The sequence below is a fragment of the Heterocephalus glaber genome, unplaced genomic scaffold (genome assembly GCF_053883595.1).
Source record: "Heterocephalus glaber isolate CG9 unplaced genomic scaffold, H.glaber_assembly_v1.0 deba00001729, whole genome shotgun sequence".
Classification (NCBI taxonomy): Eukaryota; Metazoa; Chordata; class Mammalia; order Rodentia; family Bathyergidae; genus Heterocephalus; species Heterocephalus glaber.
In genome coordinates this window covers 15,558,684-15,580,291 of record NW_028258440.1, presented here as the reverse complement: position 1 = coordinate 15,580,291, position 21,608 = coordinate 15,558,684, and the positions used below count along the sequence as shown (strand labels likewise).

General features: G+C 41.0%; 1 protein-coding gene across 4 annotated transcripts; it reads left to right on the top strand.

Annotated features, from left to right (window-relative positions):
- The first annotated feature begins 284 nt into the window (after positions 1-284).
- On the top strand, positions 285-21,362 carry Atp1b4 (ATPase Na+/K+ transporting family member beta 4). Of its 4 annotated transcripts, none has more exons than XM_004874599.3 (8): positions 285-464; positions 4,466-4,685; positions 8,604-8,732; positions 9,001-9,105; positions 12,025-12,221; positions 13,339-13,395; positions 15,644-15,739; positions 16,551-20,105. In XM_004874599.3, exons 1-8 carry the CDS (start codon positions 402-404, stop codon positions 16,710-16,712), a joined length of 1,029 nt encoding a protein of 342 aa, XP_004874656.1. In that variant the 5' UTR covers positions 285-401; the 3' UTR covers positions 16,713-20,105. The 4 variants fall into 4 exon arrangements, with proteins under 4 accessions (XP_004874656.1, XP_004874655.1, XP_021107664.1 ...); XM_004874598.3 differs by having other exon boundaries at positions 4,466-4,697; XM_021252005.2 differs by lacking the exon at positions 8,604-8,732 and having other exon boundaries at positions 16,551-21,362.
- Positions 21,363-21,608: the final 246 nt, after the last annotated feature.

Sequence of the window (21,608 nt, the reverse complement as noted above, 5' to 3'; positions counted from 1 at the left end):
ACGCCCCGCCCCTTGCATACACTGATATCCAACTCTCAATTGAGAAGAATATGACTTAAGATTTCCATTGGGCCCATTGTATCTTAGGTGCTGGAGAAGGGCAAGGGGTGGAAAGACACACGAATGAGGGTGGGGTGAGTTGCTCATCCTCGTGACCCAGAATATTCCCCCTCCCTGTAATGATGAGCTTGCTTTTCCATAAGGGCTTTCCTTTGATTCGGGGAAGGGGCCAACCAATGAGAAAGGGGCATGTTAGATTATTTTGAGGAAGGGCTCATGCCAGGAGAGTTCACTTTTACCAGGCGCCAAGCATTCCCAGTAACCAGTGTCTCCTGTACCATCAGAAGCTGCAGAAGTCACCTACTTGCTGCCTCTGCATAGTCTTTGCCCACTGAACAGCCATGAGAAGGCAACTCCGGTCCAGGAGGGCTCCAGCCTTTCCTTACGGTTATCGCTACAGACTTGTGAGTCCCAGGGAGCAGAATATTTTGCTTCCCCTTTTTAATGGGATGGGTTGGGGGCTGTGTAGACAGCAGCTTATGGCTGTCTCTCCTTGGGATGAGCAGATACAGTGAAGCTTAGGGAAACCCAGGATTTCAAGAAGGAACACTGACTCCCAGTCCTCCTACATCCTTAACACCTTAAATTGCTGGATGGAGGGAGGAAGTGCTCTTTCCTTTGGAACAAAGAGAAGGGAAGGGGAAGATACCAGAGAATAAGGAGTCTTTTCAAGTTTTTCTTTATTAGGAGTCGAGAAATTGCACAGACCTTTTAGAAGCTGAGGGTAGAGGTTTCATTCTGCTGGCCAGAAATTTAGCTAAGAGAGAAGTGAAGAGGAAGAGGAAATGAAAGGCACTGCCTAGCCAGTTGTCTCAGTCCCTTTGGATGGTAGCTTCTTAGAACCCAGCTGCTCTTTTTCTAAAGCAGAAATCCCAAGCTACAGCTAAAATTGTAAACTCCTTGGTAGGAGCTGGGAGGAATCCTAGACGTCATCATTCCATAACCCCTCATTATGTAAAGAAGGCCGCTTGGGCTCAGAGCACGGAAGTGACTTGCCAGTTAGTGGAGGAGCCGAAGTGAGAATGCAAGTGTCCTCACTTCTAACCTTGTGTTCTTTCCATTGTATTAGCAGTACGAACTCCCTCATCCCCTGGTAAACCACCACCCACTCTACCACCTTGTCCACCACCTCACAGACCCCACACACACACCTTTGGTGTCACTATTTATCTCCTGGATATGTTATTTGATCCAAAAGTTTCTTTACATTTTCTTTGGTATAAATCATTAGAATATGTCACACACAGCACTATTGAGAGCTATTCACAGAGAGGGCTATAATCTGAGGGGGGGAAAACATAATCCATTTTTCTTTGGATATGGCCACTTATATAATCAGGGAATTAAGTGAAGACTGTCAAACACAAAAAGAAAATATGAATTTTTCTAACCCCATGTCAACTACTGAAGGCTTCTCTTAGATTTCTAGACACAATTTGTACAGACTTTCTTTTGATATTCCCAGAGTCCTTTCCAGCTCTCAGAGCTGTCACGGTTGGTAGGACAAATATAACTATTCCTCACTTGGCTTCTTTTCTATGGAATGTTTATAAAGTGTTGTGCATAATTTCAGTTATCTGTCAAGTAATTTGGATTTTAAATGCATCAGAGGATCTTGCTCTTTATAATACTTGATCAAATTTTAAAATTATCATATACTTAATTTCTCTTTAAAAATTAACCAATCACTCAAATGTTTATAGGATATTGTTTAATGTGGGGCACAATTTATCCTTTGTCTCAATGTTTGTTTATATATTTGTTTAAATGTTTATATATTTAGATTGCTCAGGGCCAGGAATTTAGCTTAGTGGTGCAGCTGCCTGCCTCGAAAGTACAAGGTCCTGAGTTCGATCCCTGGTACAAAAAAAAACCCCAAAAAACAAAAAACAGATTGCTCAAAATAAACCCACCCCTGTCCTTCAGACTTCCCTTTTAGGAAAACATAATGACCCCAACTCACACCCACTGCCATATTCCAGCACAATCACACACTATCACATGAGGAAACAAATAAAAACAGAGCCTTGGGGATATGCATTCTCATCACCAAAGGATCCCTAGTAGATTTTGTTAAGTAGTTGCATGAAAGTGCATTTTACATGGATTTAGTTAATAAGAAACTTTCAGGGAAGGCCTCTCTTGCACAATGTGTTTATTCCCCTATCCCTGGAATCAAGGAAAAGGAAAAAAGCTATTTGAGGTTCCTGAAGTAAGACTCGGATGCTATGAGATCTGTGGGGAGAAATTAGCTCTGAGAAAAGATTAATTCTTCCCAGGAGAGTAAGACTTTAATGACAAGCCATTTTTAATAGGATTATCACGAGAGCATGTATCTACAAATAAGATCAGGCTGAGGCCATGGCCAACCTGCAGAGCAGAGGTGGAAGGTGGGCCTAGGCAACAAGGAGAGAAAAGAAAGTTGTTCAGAAAATACAAAGGAAGTATAAATTCCTCCATGATGAAAAGATACATTTCAAATTCTCTGAGATTCTCAAATGCAATAGGTTGTCTATGGGCCATGATGACTACCCACTCTAGTGCACATGACTGCTGAGGCTAAGGTGACAAGTTTTATGACACATTTCTTCAGAGTCCTGCATAAGGTCTTTTAACTCAGGCAGATATCATTGATATTTGGTCAGTAGCCACTGGATACTTAGCTATGGGCTTCACACTATGGATGATCAATAAGAGGCTAGACAAGATAGACTCTTCCATTGGGTGCTCAAAACATAGTTTGGGAGGTCAAATATGTACATAGGTTCACAAAAAAGTTAAACAGATTTAAGAACATGTATTCATCCATTTAACATTGAATGAGAGATGAGGTTTATTTTTCTAAGCCTTACACTGTGGGTCCATATCAGAGTTTAAAAAATATTTGATTATAACCATCTACAATCTCTTGGAAACACAGAAGTTAAGATGTTACTGTGCTTCATAAATCTGCTAAGCCACCTCTAAGCACTTGTGCTCAGTGTAATGGAGGACAAATGTCATTGTCCAGAGTACCAAGAGACATAGGTTCTGAGACTGTCAATTATGTCATGAATTTGCTGCATGGTTTTGGCTAGATCCTATCCCCTCTCTGGGCCTCATAGGGAAAAACAAATCTTGGATATACCTATCAGTTCTAATATGGTGTTTGTGATGTACAGCTGTACATTTGAACAAATTCGAGAGCAATTCAAGTGTGCTTATAATCAAGAGCTACATAGTCCCAAGCAGACTGAATGGTGAGAATAGAGCTTTGTCATTATGTATCACTTTTACTGATTCTGAACATTCCAATTTCATGAACGCCCTATGAAAGGCAGCATTTTTTAGCAGTGTGCCCTCTAAGTGGCCTTTGAGGAACCAGGCAGGGAGGGGACAGCAAGGAGCCTTTGGCATTGAACATTTGACATATCTAACCCTAACAGGTGCACAAGCCCTGCCGCTCTTCAGACTTGGACAGCACAGGGAGAGGAGCATAGCCTTTTTTCTGCTGTGGCAGTGCGCCTTGGAAAACCCCCAAAGAGCAAAGATACAACAGCCCTCCAGCCTGTGTTTGGGAAGCATTTAAAATGCCACTTGAAGTCTGAGTTTTTCTTTTTCCTTTTTTTGTTTAATTTTCTTAGAACCACTCAGAGAAGATTACAGTTTCAAATCTCAAGTAATAGCTGCAATTAGTCAATCAGCAAATATGTGCTGAGCACTTACTACATGCCCAGCTTCTTGCCTAGGGTACAGGGGAAATTAAGGAAGGAATGGTTGGGGTCCTCTGTCCAACCAGCTTAAGGCAAGAAGGGGTTCCAGCTATGGCAGTAGTAGAGAAGCAGAAAATAAACCCCTATCTCTTGCTTCTGTAAAAATGGTAGTCTAAGTTTTGAGAAGGGGTACAATAGTTGGCCTCTCCCTCCAGTACTCATCCTAGACTCTTTTTAGGCACAACTTGGGATAGTGAGGTTGGGCAACTGAGTTAGAACAAAGCAGGCTTGGACTGAGAATTTGCAATCATACATATAAATATCCAAGACTACTCCATCTTCTCAATTCTGCATTGACAGATCAAGTTAAGTGGAAGACCAAGGTCTCAGGACAGAGTAGTGACAAGAGATGTCCTAGCAGAAGAGCCCAAATGCCAGAAGCTGAGAATAAAACTTGTGCAACTATGAAAAGAATACTGATTCAGTATTGGTCAGAGAAAGGATATTTCCTCAAAACAAAACAAAACAAAACAAAACAAAACAAAACAAAACAAAGAAAATCCACCTCTCCTAACAATGATTATGTTTATGAGGAAGTGGAAATTTGAAGCATCTCCAAATATCGAGTTGTTTCCATTTATTTTTGGTTGGTTGGTGGGGTGTGCCCCTGGGCAATTTTTTAAAAAAAGGATTGTGTTTTGTCACCATTCCAGGATGATCAGGATGAAGTGAATCAGAACTACTTAGCAGATGAAGAGGAAGAAGCAGAAGAGGCTCAGGTGTTGGTGGTGCCTGATTTGGAGGAAGAAGAGGAGAAAGAGGAGGAGGAAAGGAGTCAGGGCCAGCCAATAGGCAATGCCTGGTGGCAGAAATTACAGATCATGATCGAATACCTATGGGATCCGGAGAGAAGGATCTCTCTGGCCCAAACAGGTCAGAGTTGGAGTAAGTCCCATTCATCCCAATGCCCTAGTCTGGTGTCCTTTATTTTTTGGCATGGTATCTGTACGTTGGCTGAAAACTTCTCCTAACATTTCACAGAGAAATCCCTGGCCTATGGACTGATCTATCAGAACAAACTCAATAAACAGATGAACAAACTTGAAATCCACTGGGCTCAGTATGCAATGCAGAGAGACAATGAGAATGAATTGAAAAGACAGGATTATTTTTCAAAGTCCCAGCCCTGTCACCTTCTATCCATGTGACTTTTGGGCTTGTCATTTACCTTCTGTTAGCCTCAGTCTCCCCACCTGCCAAATGAGGGAAACAGTACCTGCCTTGCCTCTCTCACAAGATCAGCATCACACTCCAGTATTAAAATTATGAAGTTAAGAGTACTAATCCTAGCAAAAAAGGGCTGGGAATATGGCTCATTGAGAAGGCCTTGGGTTCAATCCCTAGTACTGGGAAAAAATACTATGCAGAAGACTATTTCTAGGATGAGACCCAAGTCCCTGTTAACCCGCAAAGCCTAATCTCTTCATCTAGTAATGTCAGAGAAAGAGCACCAAAAGGCCTGCCCCTGGCCTCAGCTTGTGGATGCTTAATTCTCCTATGTAGACACAAGGGAGTTAGGTTTAAGGGAGTAATTACTAGAGATTAAGACTGGGCCTCTATGTTGCTTGATCAATGGCAGAATTTTTTCCTTAGCTTCCCCTTTTTATACCACATGCTGACACCTCTGTGTGTGTTACTTCACAACCTCTATAACTTCCCCTTCCCAGGATCCTGCCCACTCCTTAAACTATGACTGCTGAGCCTTCTCAGGTTTTTGCCCATAGCAAAGTTCACACTTGCCACACTCTACACAGCCCAGAAAAAAGAACAGCTCCTGGTTTGGAACTCAATCCAAAGGAGGGAAAAAAAATAGAGGATGCCATGGATGAAATGGAGACCCTTAGTGCCAAGGGTATATGTTGCTGAAGTTGATGGCCATGCCTTCCAAGGGCCCCTTTGGCTGATAATTCTCTCTTTCCTAATTAACATTACTAATTCAGCTCAGTGAGGGTGAAACATCTAGCCCTGCTTCCTGAATTTAGGAATAGCAGGTGGAGGACTCTGAACAACTTCCATCTCCTATCACCCTTCCTCTGTTCCCAGCCCCACCCCTCCCCATCCCCCAAACTCTCAACTGGAACAAATGTACCATTTAAAGGATATTCTGACATTCTTGAAGCTGCAGACAAATGTTGAATACTCACTAGGGCTCCAAAAGGAACACAGCTGTTTCTCCATTGCCTAAAGAAGACTGCAAAAACAGGCCTTGAGAAATGAAAGCATGATTCTGGGGTGAGAAGCCATGCAATGGTTAACCGTTGGAACTAAATGGCCAACCATTGGAACTTCACCAACTGAGCTGATCTAAGTTGCTCCTGTGGAGGACAATCCATAGACCAATAAGTGGAGATTAGGGAGGAAGTTTCAAGTACCTGTGGAAGATATGGCAGCAGGGACAATTTCATGATAGGCCATAGTCAGATCACTGGGTAGTAGTTCTAAGGAGGGCCCAGCAATTCAGGCTTCTGTTGAGCTACCCCTTGGCAAAGGGCACACAGTAATATTAATTCCTAGGCTGCCCTCTTTCCTGATGGCTAGGTGCCTACTTGAGCATTACTAATTCTGTCCCAACCTAGACATCAACATGTCCGCCATATTCACCCAGCCTGTTAATACACTCTGGGCTTTTCCTTTGGTAGATGGGCAACCCCTATTCTTAGGAACTATATGTTATTTTATTGGTTACTGACAAGAACCATATGAGGTAGTAATATTATTATCCCCATTTTACAGATGCAGAAACTGAGGCTTAGAGAGGGTAAGTAACTTATCTAAAGACACACAGTAACTAAGTGACAGTGCTGGGATTCAAACGCCAAAGTCCATTCTTTTGCCAGGACAATGTGTCATCTTCATGAATTCCAAAAATGATTACAGCCCTGATGAGTTGAGCCTCAAGACCAGATGGGCTGTCTTGGTGAATCATTGGGAGCATGGGTACTCAGTGTTCTCTCCAAGCCTGGGTAGGGCATTCAGGAGAGAACCCTAGGTTAACCAGAGGAGGGCCCAAGAAAAATATGAACATCTGGAGCAGAAAGGATTCAGAAGGATCAGTGAGTTCAGATGGAGGCCACACTTTTTTGCCTGGGGTGGGAGTGAGATAGACTATCACAGACTCCAGGGAACCTCTCCTAGGTGAGGCTCAAGGAACTTATTGCTAGTGTCATTCTCCTATCTACAACTTCCTGGCTGTACATCTTGGGAAAAAACAAAGAAGATATTGCCAAGGGAATAAACTTGTGTTCCATTGCTTTGTGTCCATGCATGACACTGAAATTTTTGGGTTCCCTATTGGCCAATTCCCAGGATGGAGATGAGGGTGGATGCATGGAGGAGGAAGCACAGGGCATATCTCATTAGGACAGCCAGCACACAATAACCAAGTGCCACAGGCTCACAGGCACTGTTGTTTCTTCTCCAGGGACTCCACCTGAATTAATATGTTGATGTTCCAGGTCTGCTTTAGTTCATCTTATAAAACATAGTTCCATTTCCAGTTGGGTTACTATGAGTTTTTTTCTCTCCCTCGACCTTTTTGGTCATATTTATTTGGTTCATTGTTTAATTGAAAACTTAATATTTGAATTCAGTTTTGAGTACAGCAAAGTTATATCGTTTGCCTAGTTTCTAGTTCACTATTCAGTTGGTCCTGTAGCAATAATAATAATGATGATGCCTGCCATTTATACAATACTTGATATCTGACAGGCTCTATATAATGCTGTTTATATGCATTATTTAATGCTAAGAAGTGAGTACAGTACTGTTATTATTGTTATTTCCCAGATAAAGAAATTGAGGCCCAGTGAAATGAACAGTGTAACAGTGTGTGGAAGATTAAATAGGTAGAAAGTGGTATACTCAAAATAGGGTGTAAGAAAAGACTGAACCGATCCCCAGTACCAAAAAAAAACAAGAAAGAAAAGAAAAAAAGAAAAGGTTGAATTTCAGATATCATTAAGGATATAGGTCATGAGGTAGTTACTGAAAGTGTCATCATCCTACCTGTGATTAATCAGGGGCATAGAAAAGTTCTGTAAATGGGCTGGGGATTTAGCTCAGTGGTTTCGCCGCCTGCTGCACAAGCGCAAGGACCCGAGTTCGATCCCCGGTACCAAAAAAAAAAAAAAAAAGAAAAGTTCTGTAACTTGCCCAAATTCACAGAGAGCAAGTGTTGTTGATTAAGTACTGTTTCCTTCTCCTCCCTTCCCCACCCTGTGTTAGTGTTCTTTGTAAAAAGCAGAACCTCTTAAATTTTGCTGAAAATTAGTACGATTTGAAATACGGAGGGTAAAAACCTCACTTTGCCTTGATTAGCGGCAAGTCCAGTAGAAATTAATCAAAATTCAAATCATAGACTATGCTGTTTGCACTACTTCCAAATACACATAATCACTGGAACCAAGCTGCTAGGACTCTTCAGGGCACCTGCTTTAATGAATAGTGAAGAATGATTTGTACTTAGGACATCAACTGTTGCCCAGAGGACTCTCAAGCAATTTGCCCTCTGCAATACTTTAAACTGCACTCCCCTATAGTCTTGTTCATGATCATCATGTGCTCAGCAAGCCGTTCTAGCACAGATGCTATAAAGATAAACTGCAATCAGACCCCTGACATGATCCTCACCAATTCCTGATTGGTGAAACCTCAATCAGCAAGGACATACTGAATCTGGGGAATTAAAAAAAATCTATCTTGTATTTGAGTTGGTTCTGGTTCATGAGTTCAAGTGGGTAGGCAAGGCTTGTTGGCAGGAACTGACCACTGTCATCTTTGATTGCTCTGCAGGCCTGATTTTATTCATTTACTTCTTCTTCTATGCTTCTCTGGCTGCTGTGATCACCCTCTGCATGTATATGCTATTTCTGACTATCAGCCCTTACATGCCGACCTTCACTGAGCGGGTAAAGACTCCTGGTGAGTGTATCCAAATGGCCTATGTTGTCAGAACTTGCCGGACAGAAATCTGCTTACACAGCTTGTTCAGCCTCAATTAACTTTGGTTCTTCCCGGTAATGACACAGAGATTCAACTATTAAGAGTAAAAGTAAAATGGTACTTAGAAAATTATGGTCCTTTTCATTTTTTGAGCATTTGGGGGGAAATGGTTTCATGGGAATCAAAAGAAAAATTATTCAAGATTCAAAAAGGGGTTAATATATCCAAGACCTGTTTTCATTGCCAGGAGTTATGATCAGACCCTTCGCCCATAGCCTTAACTTCAACTTCAACGTTTCTGAACCTGACACTTGGCAGCATTATGTGATTAGCCTAAATGGCTTTCTCCAAGGTAAGTTCCTCTGAATAGCAGAAAGCTCTCTTGAAAGGCGATGGGTGGGAATTCAAAATTCACCTGGTCCAAAAGTCCTAGTGCTAGAGACCTCAGCCTATCATGGTCTTTCCTTACTTTGCATCCCCCTCAGCACTTTTCATCCAATCCAAACTGCTCTAGTGTGTGATTGCATGTTACCGTGAAAGTACACAAGCCAACTCTGCAACAAGACAGTAACTTCTTTGAGGCAGACAACTTATTTTCTCTTCATGAACACCCTACAGTACATAGATAAGTCCTAAGCACATTTAGGTGGCTCAATGGTGATCCCTAATAAAAGAATATTCTGGAGGATGATAGTGGTGAAAATGTTCTCCAGAGCTGGAAGATTTCTGCCTCCTCTACTGTCTCAAGGTAAGAGAATTCATTTCTTGGAAATTGGCTATCATAAAGGAAGAAAACAGTATCTTTATTTAACATGAATCCAAAAAGGAGTGAGAAGAATAACCTCTGGCTGGCACTCAACATTTTGATCTCAAATATTTTGAAGATACCTTTTCAGAAACAAAGTGGATTTGTGGGAGACCCTTCCACACAGTAAAAGTGGAGGTAGTAGCAGCTTGGTTAAGGTTAAACCCAGAACACACAGGTTCTGTATTTATCCAGCTAGCAAACAGAAACCCCAGTGGGGTTTGCATTTGCTGCACCTTATCTTTGTGGGGGAAAAAAGCAGTTCATACTTATTTGCTGCCCTTCCCTGGCTGAAGTAGGGGCATAAGGATAGCTAGTAGAGTGCATACTGATTTAGAGGGGTAATGATTTCTTATCACATGCCAGGAATTTTTATTTAAATGTGTAAGTTTTGTCACTCAACTTTAACCCTTCATAACAGAATCCATTGTCATCATTTTACAAACTGAGGGTACTGAGGTTCAGAAGGGAAAAGTGACTTGATTAAAAATCTAGCAGCAGAAGTCGTGTTTGAACAGGATGTTTTCATGCCCTTGCTACTCAAAAGTGTTATCCAGGAACCTGCAACATGGGTGTAACCTGGGCGTTTGTTAGAAAGACAGGATCCCAGGCCCCACTCCAGAGGTATTGAATCAGAATCTGCATTTTGACAAAAACTACAGGAGATTTTTATGAACTTGAAAGTTTAAAAAGTGCTGTTTTTCATAACTCTATGCTATTGCCATCTGACCAGGAGTTAGAAACTCAGCTTTATACCAGTAATGCTCAATGTTGTTTTGGGTAAGACTGAGCCTCAGATTCCTCACCTGTAGAATGAGAGGGGCTGGGTTCTTTCTGAATCCATGTAGTTCCAGTTTTGGCTACAAAAATATTTAGGGCATAAGAATCAGCACAATATCTTTTTTTCTTTTGAAATGCTTACGAGCTGTTGCAAATATGTGCATTGCCAAAATCTCTGTTGAGGAAATCCCTCTGAAAAGCAAGTAAATAAAGAAATACCAATTCTGACCTAATGAAGGCGTCAGGGGACATTACAAAAGTCTTGGGTTTTTAGTTCCTAAGAGTAGATAATGTGCCCTGCTTAAAAGGAACACATCTCTGAAATAGACATCCCAGAGTATCAGTTTCACTCCCATGAGGACTGTGATTTTGCAATAAGGGTCATACCCGTGTCACATTATTTTTAAAGGACTACCTCAAGAGAAACAATAAGCACATGATTGCTGCTTCTATTTAGAAACTTATGTGAGCATAGTTCTTATTCTTAAAAAAAATGTTTATAACAAAGAGTTGAATTGAATGTAGCTTTGTCAAAGGAAAAGTAAAGGCATAGCCAATTGGAATGGGATTTAAAATTACCAGTTGCCTCTTCATAATATCACACCCAGGTCACAACCTGTGTAGACATGGATCTAATAGTACATTTTGAGTTTTACCTCTGGTACAGTCTCCTCTGAAAAACTGAGCTACTTCAAACATGAATGCATGGGGACTGGGTCTAACAAGATTAACTGGACTCCGTCACTTGGAACCAAATTGGAAGTAATGAAATCATTTACAGAGCCCATTTTAAAGCATCTAGTAGCTCAAAAAGTAAACACAGAGTGCCCTTTGCTGCTTTCTCCCTGATCTGTGTACCTTGGATACCCATTACATTCCATCTTATGGAAAGGAAAACTAATTCTGAGTATCTCAGGTCTCAGTAGAGAAGATCTCATCCCTTACCCTTTTAGTGGAGACCCTGTAGTTGTTATTTGTTTCTGTCTTTCATCCTAAGTCCCTGCTTTCCAGTGCTGACTTCAGAGTGCTAACTTCAGAGTGCTGACTTCCCTCCGTAAAGGAGGAGGAGCTGGTTTATTTCCTTTTCTTTCTCCTCCACTTCTTCTTCCTACTTCTGCTATTCTTTCACATTTTTTTCTATCCCACAACACATACTTCTCACTCTGTTACACCAAGTGTCTCTGTTGACCTCAGAAGAAGACAGTTTCTAAATTGAACTTAAGGAGATTTAACCTAGGAATTTAGCTTCCTAATATATGCCATGCCTTAACGTGCTTCAATCCATCTTCCAAAATCTACTATGTGCCTATTCTTGTCCCCAAAGTAGAAGGGGAAGCATTCCAGATTTACAGTTTACCATGTATGAAAAGGAACAATGGAAAATAGAAAAAAAATAAGGTGGCCAACTCATGGCCCAGAGATGGATATCTAGAAGTTCTGAGGGAAGGACAAGCAAGAAGTAAGCAACCAAGTGGGTTAAAATGACTAGCCAGGAAGGGTTCCTGGAGGGATGAAAACCCTTGGCACATAGTGGCAGGTCAGGAGTCTCAGGGTAGACTGAGTGGGCTTTCAGAAGGATACAAGCAAGCTGGAGGAAGGAAATCAGGGAGCGAGGACTATTGAAAGCATGGTCTTCCTCTGTAGCACCTTTCTAACATGACCATTTGCCACCCACACATGCTTCAGGTTATAATGACAGTCTTCAAGAGGAAATGAATGTAGACTGTCCCCCGGGGCAGTACTTCATCCAAGATGGCAATGAGGATGAGGACAAGAAGGCCTGCCAATTTAAGCGCTCCTTCCTGAAGAACTGCTCTGGTTTGGAGGACCCTACTTTTGGATACGCTACTGGACAGCCTTGCATCCTCCTAAAGATGAACAGGGTATATTAGCCCTTAATATCTGATGGTGATAAGTGGATGAGCTAGGTAGGAAAACACTCCATTTCTTTTGGGCTCTGATCTTCATACACTGCAGGTTTGGCCATTTTTATCAACAGCTTCAAGAATGCAGACAACCAGCCGAATCTACCAAATCCTTTTTCTCCCTGAACATTCCCTATTGCCATTCTTCCTTCCTGCTCTCAAACCTGCTCCTTGATGGACTTTATTGAGAATGGGGTCCTGAGCTGTTTGGAACAGAGGATTGATGGTGGGGGTGGGTGAGGGACAGTACTTGTATCATTAAAAATACATTTTCCAGCTGGGTGTACTGGCACTCATCTATATTCTCAGCTACTTAGGAGGTTGAGGCAGGAGAATCACAAGTCTGGGGCCAGCCTAGGCAACTTAGTGAGACCCTGTCTCAAAGTAAAAACTAAAATGGGCTGGGGGTGTAGCTCAGTGGTTGAGAACTTAGTATGAAGTTAGTTTCAGCGAGAGAGAGAGAAGAAAGGAAGGGAAGGGAAGAAAAGGAAAGGAAAGGAAAGGGAGAGGAAAGGGAAAGAAAGGAAGAAAACATTTTCCTTCTCTCCTGTCATGGTTTAGGTGTGACAGAGCCTTCCCCAAAAGTTCTCTATATCTTTATGATTATCTTGCTACAGTTTTCCCTGTGCATAAACATCAGGCATAAGTAAGGAATAAGTTGGGCTGTACAACTCAGGAGTTCTATTTTCTGCCGTTTATAACGTTTATTTCTTTCTTTTTATTTATTTATTTGGGAGTGCTGGGGAAGGCCTGGGGCCTTCCTCATGCTACGCTAGCACTAGGCAAGCACTCTAACACTAAGTTACAGTCCTAGTTCTTTTAAGTTTTGTTCTGAGACAGAGTCTCACTAAATTGCTCTGGCTGGCCTTGAAGTTGTGATCCTCCTGCCTTAGTGTCCTGAGTAGCTGGATGGCAGGTGTGTGCCACCAGACCTGGCTTGTTTGTAACATTTCTGAGAGGGCTAAGTAAATGAAATTTATGCCTGAGGAAAGATAACTCAGGGTTGGGGAAGTAAAAAATTCTCAGTCTTACTCTCAAATCTGTTTAAAAAGAAATACTGGTTTTCTTTTGCCAGATTGTAGGCTTTCGTCCTGAGCTTGGAGATCCCGTGAAGGTTTCCTGCAAAGTTCAGGTAAAGTGTCCTTTTGAGTAAGCATTGTTACTACTTCTGTTTCCTGTAAAAAGGCAGTTCATTCCTTCCAATGACTGTACGTTAGAGAAGTGATCATCTTTTTTTCGTAACTATACTTGCCCGTAGTGCCTTCAGAGTTTCCAATGTCCAAAACGTGTGTGTGTGTGTGTGTGTGAAGATTTATACATGTGAAAGCCAAAGACTGAACCTCAGCCAGGGGCCACAGCAGGGAACAATGATGCGCTAAGTCATGAATAGGCACTTTGTTTACACTTTTGCTTTTAGCTCTAATTACTTGTTACTTTGAACTAAACAAACAGCTTTCATTAGAGTCATTAGTCCCTGATTTTAAAACTGAATTTCACATTTTGCTGCAATGACCAGTGGCACTGGGTGTTGCAATAACAAATGACTACAAGGGAAGCATAAACAGAACTCCATTAATATGCTAATTAACTGGAGCATTAATTCCTATCTCATCCGCACCAATTAGCTCCTTTGTAGGAAAAAGCCCTAGATCTGGATTTGCTTCTTAAACAGGCAGTGGCTTCCTCCTGTTCTGTGACATCAACTGTACTCCCCAGCACTGGACTGTTGTTGTCTTGTAAACATGCTAGGCCAGGCAATCCCATTCTCAGGACAGTACTAGAAAGCAAGCTCAGAACTCCAGACTTCATGGTGGCAAATCAGAAAACAGCAAAAGGTAGCATTTATTCAGCTAGTGTTTTACACTGAGCAAAGACTTATTGATCACTTACTAAATAAATACTGCATCCTTTGCTAGGTGTTGGGGTACTGAAACAAATATGACTGTCTCTGAAATCAGAAGGTACAGTGGAAACATTACAGAAAGAAAGCTTAGTTCCTTTCGGGAGATGGTGATGCTGAAGATGAGCTTAAAAACCTTAGGCAATATTTGCTAGGTGAATGAGGTGGAAGGAAATTCATTTTATTCACATGTAGTGTATGTGTGTGTAAATAGTTACTCGCATGAAATGTGACTACCAACTAGTGAAACTGATTCCATAGGCCATTGATGAAAAATAAATCTCATTGGTTTTTAGGAAAATATATAAATAAATCATAAAGACCAACTCAGCCTTAGACTAACTTTTTTTTTTTTCCTGTGCTGGGGATTGAACAAGGGGCCTTGCACATGCTGGGCGAACGCTGTACACTGAGCTAAACTCTCCCCCTTCCCTCTCCCCAGGCTTTAAACTAGTTTATTAATGGATCAAGTTCTGCTTGTAGTTTTCAAAAGGAAGCTGTACCTTGCTGAGAAGTATCCTTTAAAAAAAAAGAAATATTGAGTCTTTACACACTCTATAACAAACAATACTCATAAAATCCACACCCACTTGTGCAAAATCAAGCAGGATGAGGTAATGACTAGAATAAATTATGGAGAGCTCAGTTTATACCAAAAACAATTATAGTCTATATATGTATACATGTACTATACAGTACAGTATACTGTATAGTATATTGACAGAAGTAATCACATGGCCCTAGTGAATAATTCCCTAGGAGTGATGCACTATTTGTCCACATTAGCTTTGTGCTATTTAGGGCAAGCCTAATGCATTAGCAAAATGAGCAGCCCTCTACCTGACAATGTGATAAGAGTAGCCCTGTTTAATCATTTCCATTACCCAAGTCCCTCTTGCTTGTCCTCCTGACTCCAACTACTGTAATTAAACAGTACCAAGAATGTGATCAGAGACATAGGTTGAGGTGAGCCAACTGTAGGTTATATGCCCAAGCGTTAGGTCCCTGTGTATACGATCTGGTTTCCAACAGAACCATGCTTGCAGTGTGCAAATTGTGAAGTGGGATTTAATAAATGTGTTCTAGCTTATACCTGCCTCAGCTCCCGAGTCTACCACTGGGTGTCAGGCCCAGTACGATTCTTTGGAGAAGGGCTACAGTGGTAGACCTTCTTTCTAAAGCAGCATCCTTTGGAACCTTTCTGTCTGGGTCCTGTAAAAGCCAGAACAGAGCTATGGGGTGCTATTCACCTCCTCAGCCCAGGCCTTCTATTTCAGCATTCTGTGAACTGAAAAGCCAAGGAAATGCTCCTCTAGTGATAGGTCAGGGCTGACCTCTGCCACATTCTGCTTTTGTGGTCTTCCTGGAACAGTTGATTGTGAGTCACACAGAGATTTCACCTGGGGCACAAGTCCCTTTAGTCCAGACTCCAACCCACTTTATGACCCAGCATCCTACATATACCTGCTTTTGCTTACAGAGAGGTGATGAAGATGACATCCGATCCATCAATTATTACCCAGAGTCGGCTTCTTTTGACCTCCGTTACTACCCTTACTATGGCAAACTGACTCACGTAAGCTATATCCTCTTCCTTCTTTGATGTCAAAAAGGGCTCAAACACAAAGGAAGGACCACCTGGGATGTTTAAGAATAAGGAAGCAGCAGGTAGTAACAGGTAGATGAATAGATAATGGCCATACCCTGGGTCTCCCTCTACGAATTCCTATTATAACTACATGGCTTTCCTTTTTTTCTTTTTGGTACTGGGGATAGAACTCAGGTCCTTGCGCTTGCACAGCAGGCGGCGAAACCACTGAGCTAAATCCCAGGCCCTACATGGCTTTTCATATGTGAAAGAATCTTGTCTGTAGTCGAGTCTAACTCCCCCTCAGTTTTCAGATGGGAAATTTGGGGTTTGTAGAGGAAAAGTGAGTTTCCCAAAGCCACATAGCTAATTAGTGGCAGCACCAGAAGCAGATAAATTACTATCATTTGTGTTTAACCATGCCCAAATAATCACACTTCCCTGTTTCTCCCAATTGAAGCCTTGGGATGGTGAAGGCTTCATCTCCAGCATATGAACTTGATAGATACTAGTTCTGGTTTGATTCGTGGTCTGATATCCAGAAAATCAAATCATTCTGAGACAGAATTGGTTTCCCTCAGAGGAACATCAGACATTTGACAGTGACTTATGAGAGAAATATGTAAATCCCTCACACTTTCCCTAGGCAGGGAAAATATGTCAGGTTGCTGTGGCCATTGGTGATTTGGCATCATCAGATGTACTCACTTCCCTCTGTGGAGGTTATCTCACCCTGCACTGAATAAGTTTCCCTCCTACCACCTCCCTCTACTTAGATTCATTGTTCTTTCATCTACAGGTTAACTACACTTCCCCTTTGGTGGCAATGCACTTTACAGATGTAGTGAAGAACCAAGCGGTGCCTGTACAGTGCCAACTAAAAGGCAAAGGCATCATAAATGATGTCATCAGTGATCATTTTGTGGGTAGGGTAATCTTCACCTTGAACATAGAAACCTAAGAACTTCAGGAGGCCACTCCTACCAGTTCTGTTTCTGTTTTATCTCATGTTATCCCTGGTAGCACCTGAATCCTTTCTCTTCAATTAAGACACAGTCAAATGGACATTAAAGATGACAGATCATCTTTCCTTGCCTTTGACATGTGTAGGAAGTGATATTGTGGGAGCTGTTTGATTTTTTTAAAGGTATTCTCTCCTGGTGACAGATAATATTAATTCATTTTCCCATTACTTAAAACTAAAAGTCATTCTTGCTGTTAAAAATCTCACTGTAGTATAAACTGATACAATTCACAATAGCCATTCACAATGGTCAGGAGAATGCTTATGATGCTTATAAATCCATCATGTTTTCTAAAGTTTTGTTTTATAGATAAAATTCCTCCCAACCAACCTGATAATCTACCCCTCCCCCCTCCTTTTAAAATCTGCCTGGCAAGATCTTTCCTTGGGATTCATCACTCAGACCAACCCAAGTAGCACCATTGGGCCACTGTACCAATAGCAATGTATAACCCGGGGTGCTAGAGAAACTGGCTGCCTTTTGGAGCAACTAACTACTGATTCAGAGATTAGGTTACCTTCAACTGGGATAGAAAGCAGTGCTAACTAGATATTGTTCTGGAATAGAGACGAAGACCTTCTGTGTTTTGGGAAGGTAGTGCTCACTTCAATTGGGAAGAACACTTAGCATATGGATTGTTGATCCCTTCCTTGCTCTATGGTATAATCACCCAAAGCCAAACATTCCTACAGACAAGTTTGTCTGAGCTTCAGGTGAAGGAGAAAACATGGAAGATCTCCATTGGCTAATTCTTGGTTTTTTGTTTGTTTATTTGTTTGACAGTGGTGTAATATTCTTGGAGACCATCAGGGATAGATATGTTGAAACCCCAGCTACAGCCTTGGGAATTGAAATCAGGGTCTTCCAATTAATATATGGCAAGACAGAGTGCTCCTGCCAGGCCATCTTGAAGCCAAAGCTCATTAGCCAGTTTTGCATTTACTTTAAAAATGACATGGGGCAGATGTTTGTCCAGGTACCTTTGTCTTATCTTTGGCTATGTGACCATTCCATTGCTACTTAACACCTCCACCAGGGGAAGGGCTGGGATAAAGAGAGAAAGCCAGCATGGGTGAATAGATTAGTGTCTCAGGGTCCAAAGCAAGCTTTAATGACAGAAGCACCCAGCATCTGAATCTCCTCTACAGTGCTCACTTCAAAACAGGGAACAGGCAGTTTGGTAGTGAAGACAAATGAGTAGAGAAGTAACTATGATACGGTGTAACGAGAGTTGTAGAACTGGTATGTAGACCATGAGGAAAAATTACCTTCAGCTGAGAAAACAAGAGAGGGAATTTTATTTTCTTTGTTTTTGTGGTACTGGGGCCTTTGCACTGAGCTATATCTCCAGCCCCCTTATTTTTTATTTTGAGGTAGTGTCTCACTAAGTTGTTAAATTGCCTGGGCTGGGCTCAAATTTGCAATCCTACTGCCTCAGCCTTCCAGAGTGCTGTAATTACAGGCGTGTACCACCACGCCTGGCTTCAGAGGAAGTGTCACATGAAAAGCCACAATCATGAAAAGGCCATCATGTGTTTTCGGAACTTTGAGTAGTTCGTGTAACTGGAGTGTAAAGAGCTCAGAGGACTGGCAGAAAGTGTTAGAAAATGGGGCTAGGAGGTGCTCAGAGACTGGATTTTATTCAGTAGGTGAAAAAGAATCTTTAAAGCACTTTAATCAGGGAAGATCTGTGATCACATTTGCATTTTAGAAAGAATAATTTCACAATCATAATGTGAAGGGTGGGCTGGAGAGTGACAAGACGGATGAATGGGAAGAAGAAAGAGTAAAAAATGACCCCAGGTTTTTGAGTTTGGCTAGAATCAGCCAGATGATAATAGTGTTGATAAATACTGGGTATAAGAGGTAAACAGATTTGAAGAGGATATTGCTGAGATCAGCTTTGGACATTTTAGGCCTGTGGTTTCTACTGATCAGACATTGATATGAAAATGTAAATTCATGTTGAGTTGAAGAAAAGGAAAGCTGAGAACAAAAGCAACATTTGGTTAAGCAAATTCATTTTAAAAATTCTTAACAATTTAATCTTGGGAATTTGAGCCACTTATGTAAACACACTATTCCAATGTAATCCCTACCATAGTGTTTTTCTCTTGGCTTTGTGGCAGAAAGGACTGCTGTTGCTCTTTGGAATTTCCTTCTCAGATATCTTTTAAGTTTTATTGACAGAGTAGAGGAAGCCTGACTGCTATTAACAAGTAAAAGAAGATAACACAATAGCAGGCGTGTAAAAAATTTAAAAACAGTGAAACTGTCTTCTCCCAACCAATTTCCTTAACAAATTCAATTATCAAAACTAAACTTTAAAACTGAAAAAGACAGTAACTTAAGATCATTTAAAAATTACCTCAAACAGCCGGGCATGGTGGTACATGCCTGTAATCTCAGCATTTGGGCGGCTGAGGCAGGAGGATTGCTGTGAGTTAAGAGTCCAGCCTGGGCTACATAGTGAGTTCAAGGCCAACCTGAACTATACAGTGAGACCCTGTCTCAAAAATCAAACAAACACACAAAAAATTACCTCAAACAATCAAACTCTCAACATTCGATAGTAAAAGATAATAGCACATTAACTCTGGAAAGGATATTAGAGAGCATTTAGAGAAAATAGTCTGCATTACATCTGACTCCAGGTCCAGTGCTCTTTCTACTCTGAGCTGCTACTTACCAGGAAGTATCATTTTTTTAAATCAATGAATGATATCCCAAATATTTTGAAATGTAAGTCAAATTTTAATAAAAATAGTTGACATTTCACAGGAGTTAAACTACTGGTGCTATATTTTATATATAATACATTATCCTGTTAAATACATTGACAATTCAACAAGGAATTATGAATCTTTTGTCATACAGTGTTTTTCATTCAATGGACTCTATCATGTCCACAACTTCAAAGAAATATTGAAGAACATTAAGGCAGTTTGGGTTGTTGGCTAGGACATGAAAAAAATCACTTTATTATATAGAATTGGATTAATGAATATGTTCATTAATGTTAGATTCTAACTATTCCATGAAATTCTAGTCGATTAACTTAAATAGTCTCCCATACTGTGCCATACCAGGATTTGATTTATATACCATCTGTTGCAATACATTTGATTTTACTTGATTGTCAATGAGAAATACTACTTCCAAATGATTTCATGGTATTGTCCATGCTAGATTTTCCAATCCACTCCTCTGAAATCATTATCCTAAGGTAATATTCCTTAGCATCTATTTATAACTAACATTTATGTTGTCTTGGGGAGTTGTCGACAACAATAAATTGAAATAAAAAAGAAATGTGTGATTTCTTTCTAGGGCGTATCACTGATTTTTCCACAGGAATATTGGGCAGCCACATGGATGGAACACTTGACAATTGACAGCCTATTAGTTGAAGACTGTTTTTCTCCCATCACAACTTTTTTTTTGTTGGTTTTTGTTGTTGTTGTTGTTGTTGTTGTTGTTGTTATTTGGATTTTTTCTTTACACTTGGAGTTTCACACATAGGAAGGTGAAACTGGAAGTAGTTTTGTTTCTGAGCATTTTGTTTTCCTTTTGCAATCTCCATGCTCCAGTCCCTCAGTTAGAATATCTTTCCTTTTCTCATCAAAGTTAGTTTCTGATATAAATTGTTCTGTTTGTTTGTACTGTAGAGTAACACTAAGAGAAACTTTGAGGGGGCGGGGACTGGGAACCCCTGAAACCTTACCGGAAACTTCTGCAGTAGACTCCAGTCTCCTGTCCAGTGTATGATGCAGGCCTGAGAATAAAAAACTAAAAGACAGAACTAAGAGAGACAGAAAGTGGGGCGCCAGGACAACCAATGCCAGTGCAACTGACAAAGGCACTAGCCAATCCAAGCCATTGATTTTTATTGGTAATCACTTCGGGTAAAGGTGAGCTACATGCAAGGGCAGAACTACGTGCGAGGATGTACAGTCATGTGGTTTTTATGGAAATGTAAGCAAGGGTCATAAAATATAAGAAAGCATTTTTTGAATTAGGAACAGAATAGACAAAAATATATGGTTGTAATTAGAACATTGTCCTTCTAGTAAGGAGGTTTCAATTGTGGGAACAGAATTTGGATGAGAGTTACTCTGACCGCTGCACATAGGCTTCAGCTGGACTTACTTCTATAAACAAGCCAATTGTGGGGTTAACTCTTTACAGCCTGAACTCTTTACAGCCTGCTTTGGGCATAATCAATATTGCCATCTCCTACAGGGGGCATAGAACAAAGATCCAGAGAGAAACTCTGCAAGTACTTGATAAAAGCTTGGCTACATGACTTCAGGGCATATCTGCCTACAAACTGTCTCTCAAAGCAAATCTCTCTCTAGTAACAGTTGCAATTAAAGACAAGTATTCCCAGTTCCTTATTCTACTGGTAGGCTAGACTGCAGCAGTAATGCCTTCTTTCCTTGGAGGCTGCCCTGGCCTAAGATCTACTAGATTGATACGATTTGATTGGGGGGAGGGGTGTCTTGTGATCCCAAATATATTTCCTTCATCTGGGTTCTTCATTAGAGTAATTTCTTTACTTCCCCTTAAAATATTCACACATAATAAAGTAATTTAATCAAATCATTCAGAAGTGTTTTCTCTGCAGTACTGGGGAATAAAGCCAAGGTATTTGGACTGAGCTACCTCCTTATCCCTTTTTTATTTTTTATTTTAAGACAGGATCTCACTAATTTGCTCAGGTTAGGTTTGAGCTTATGGTCCTCTGCCTAAGCCTCCCAGAGGCTGGATTACAGGTGTGCACCACTACCACATCCAGCTTTCACTGTGCTGTTATCTAGGCAGAGAGTAGA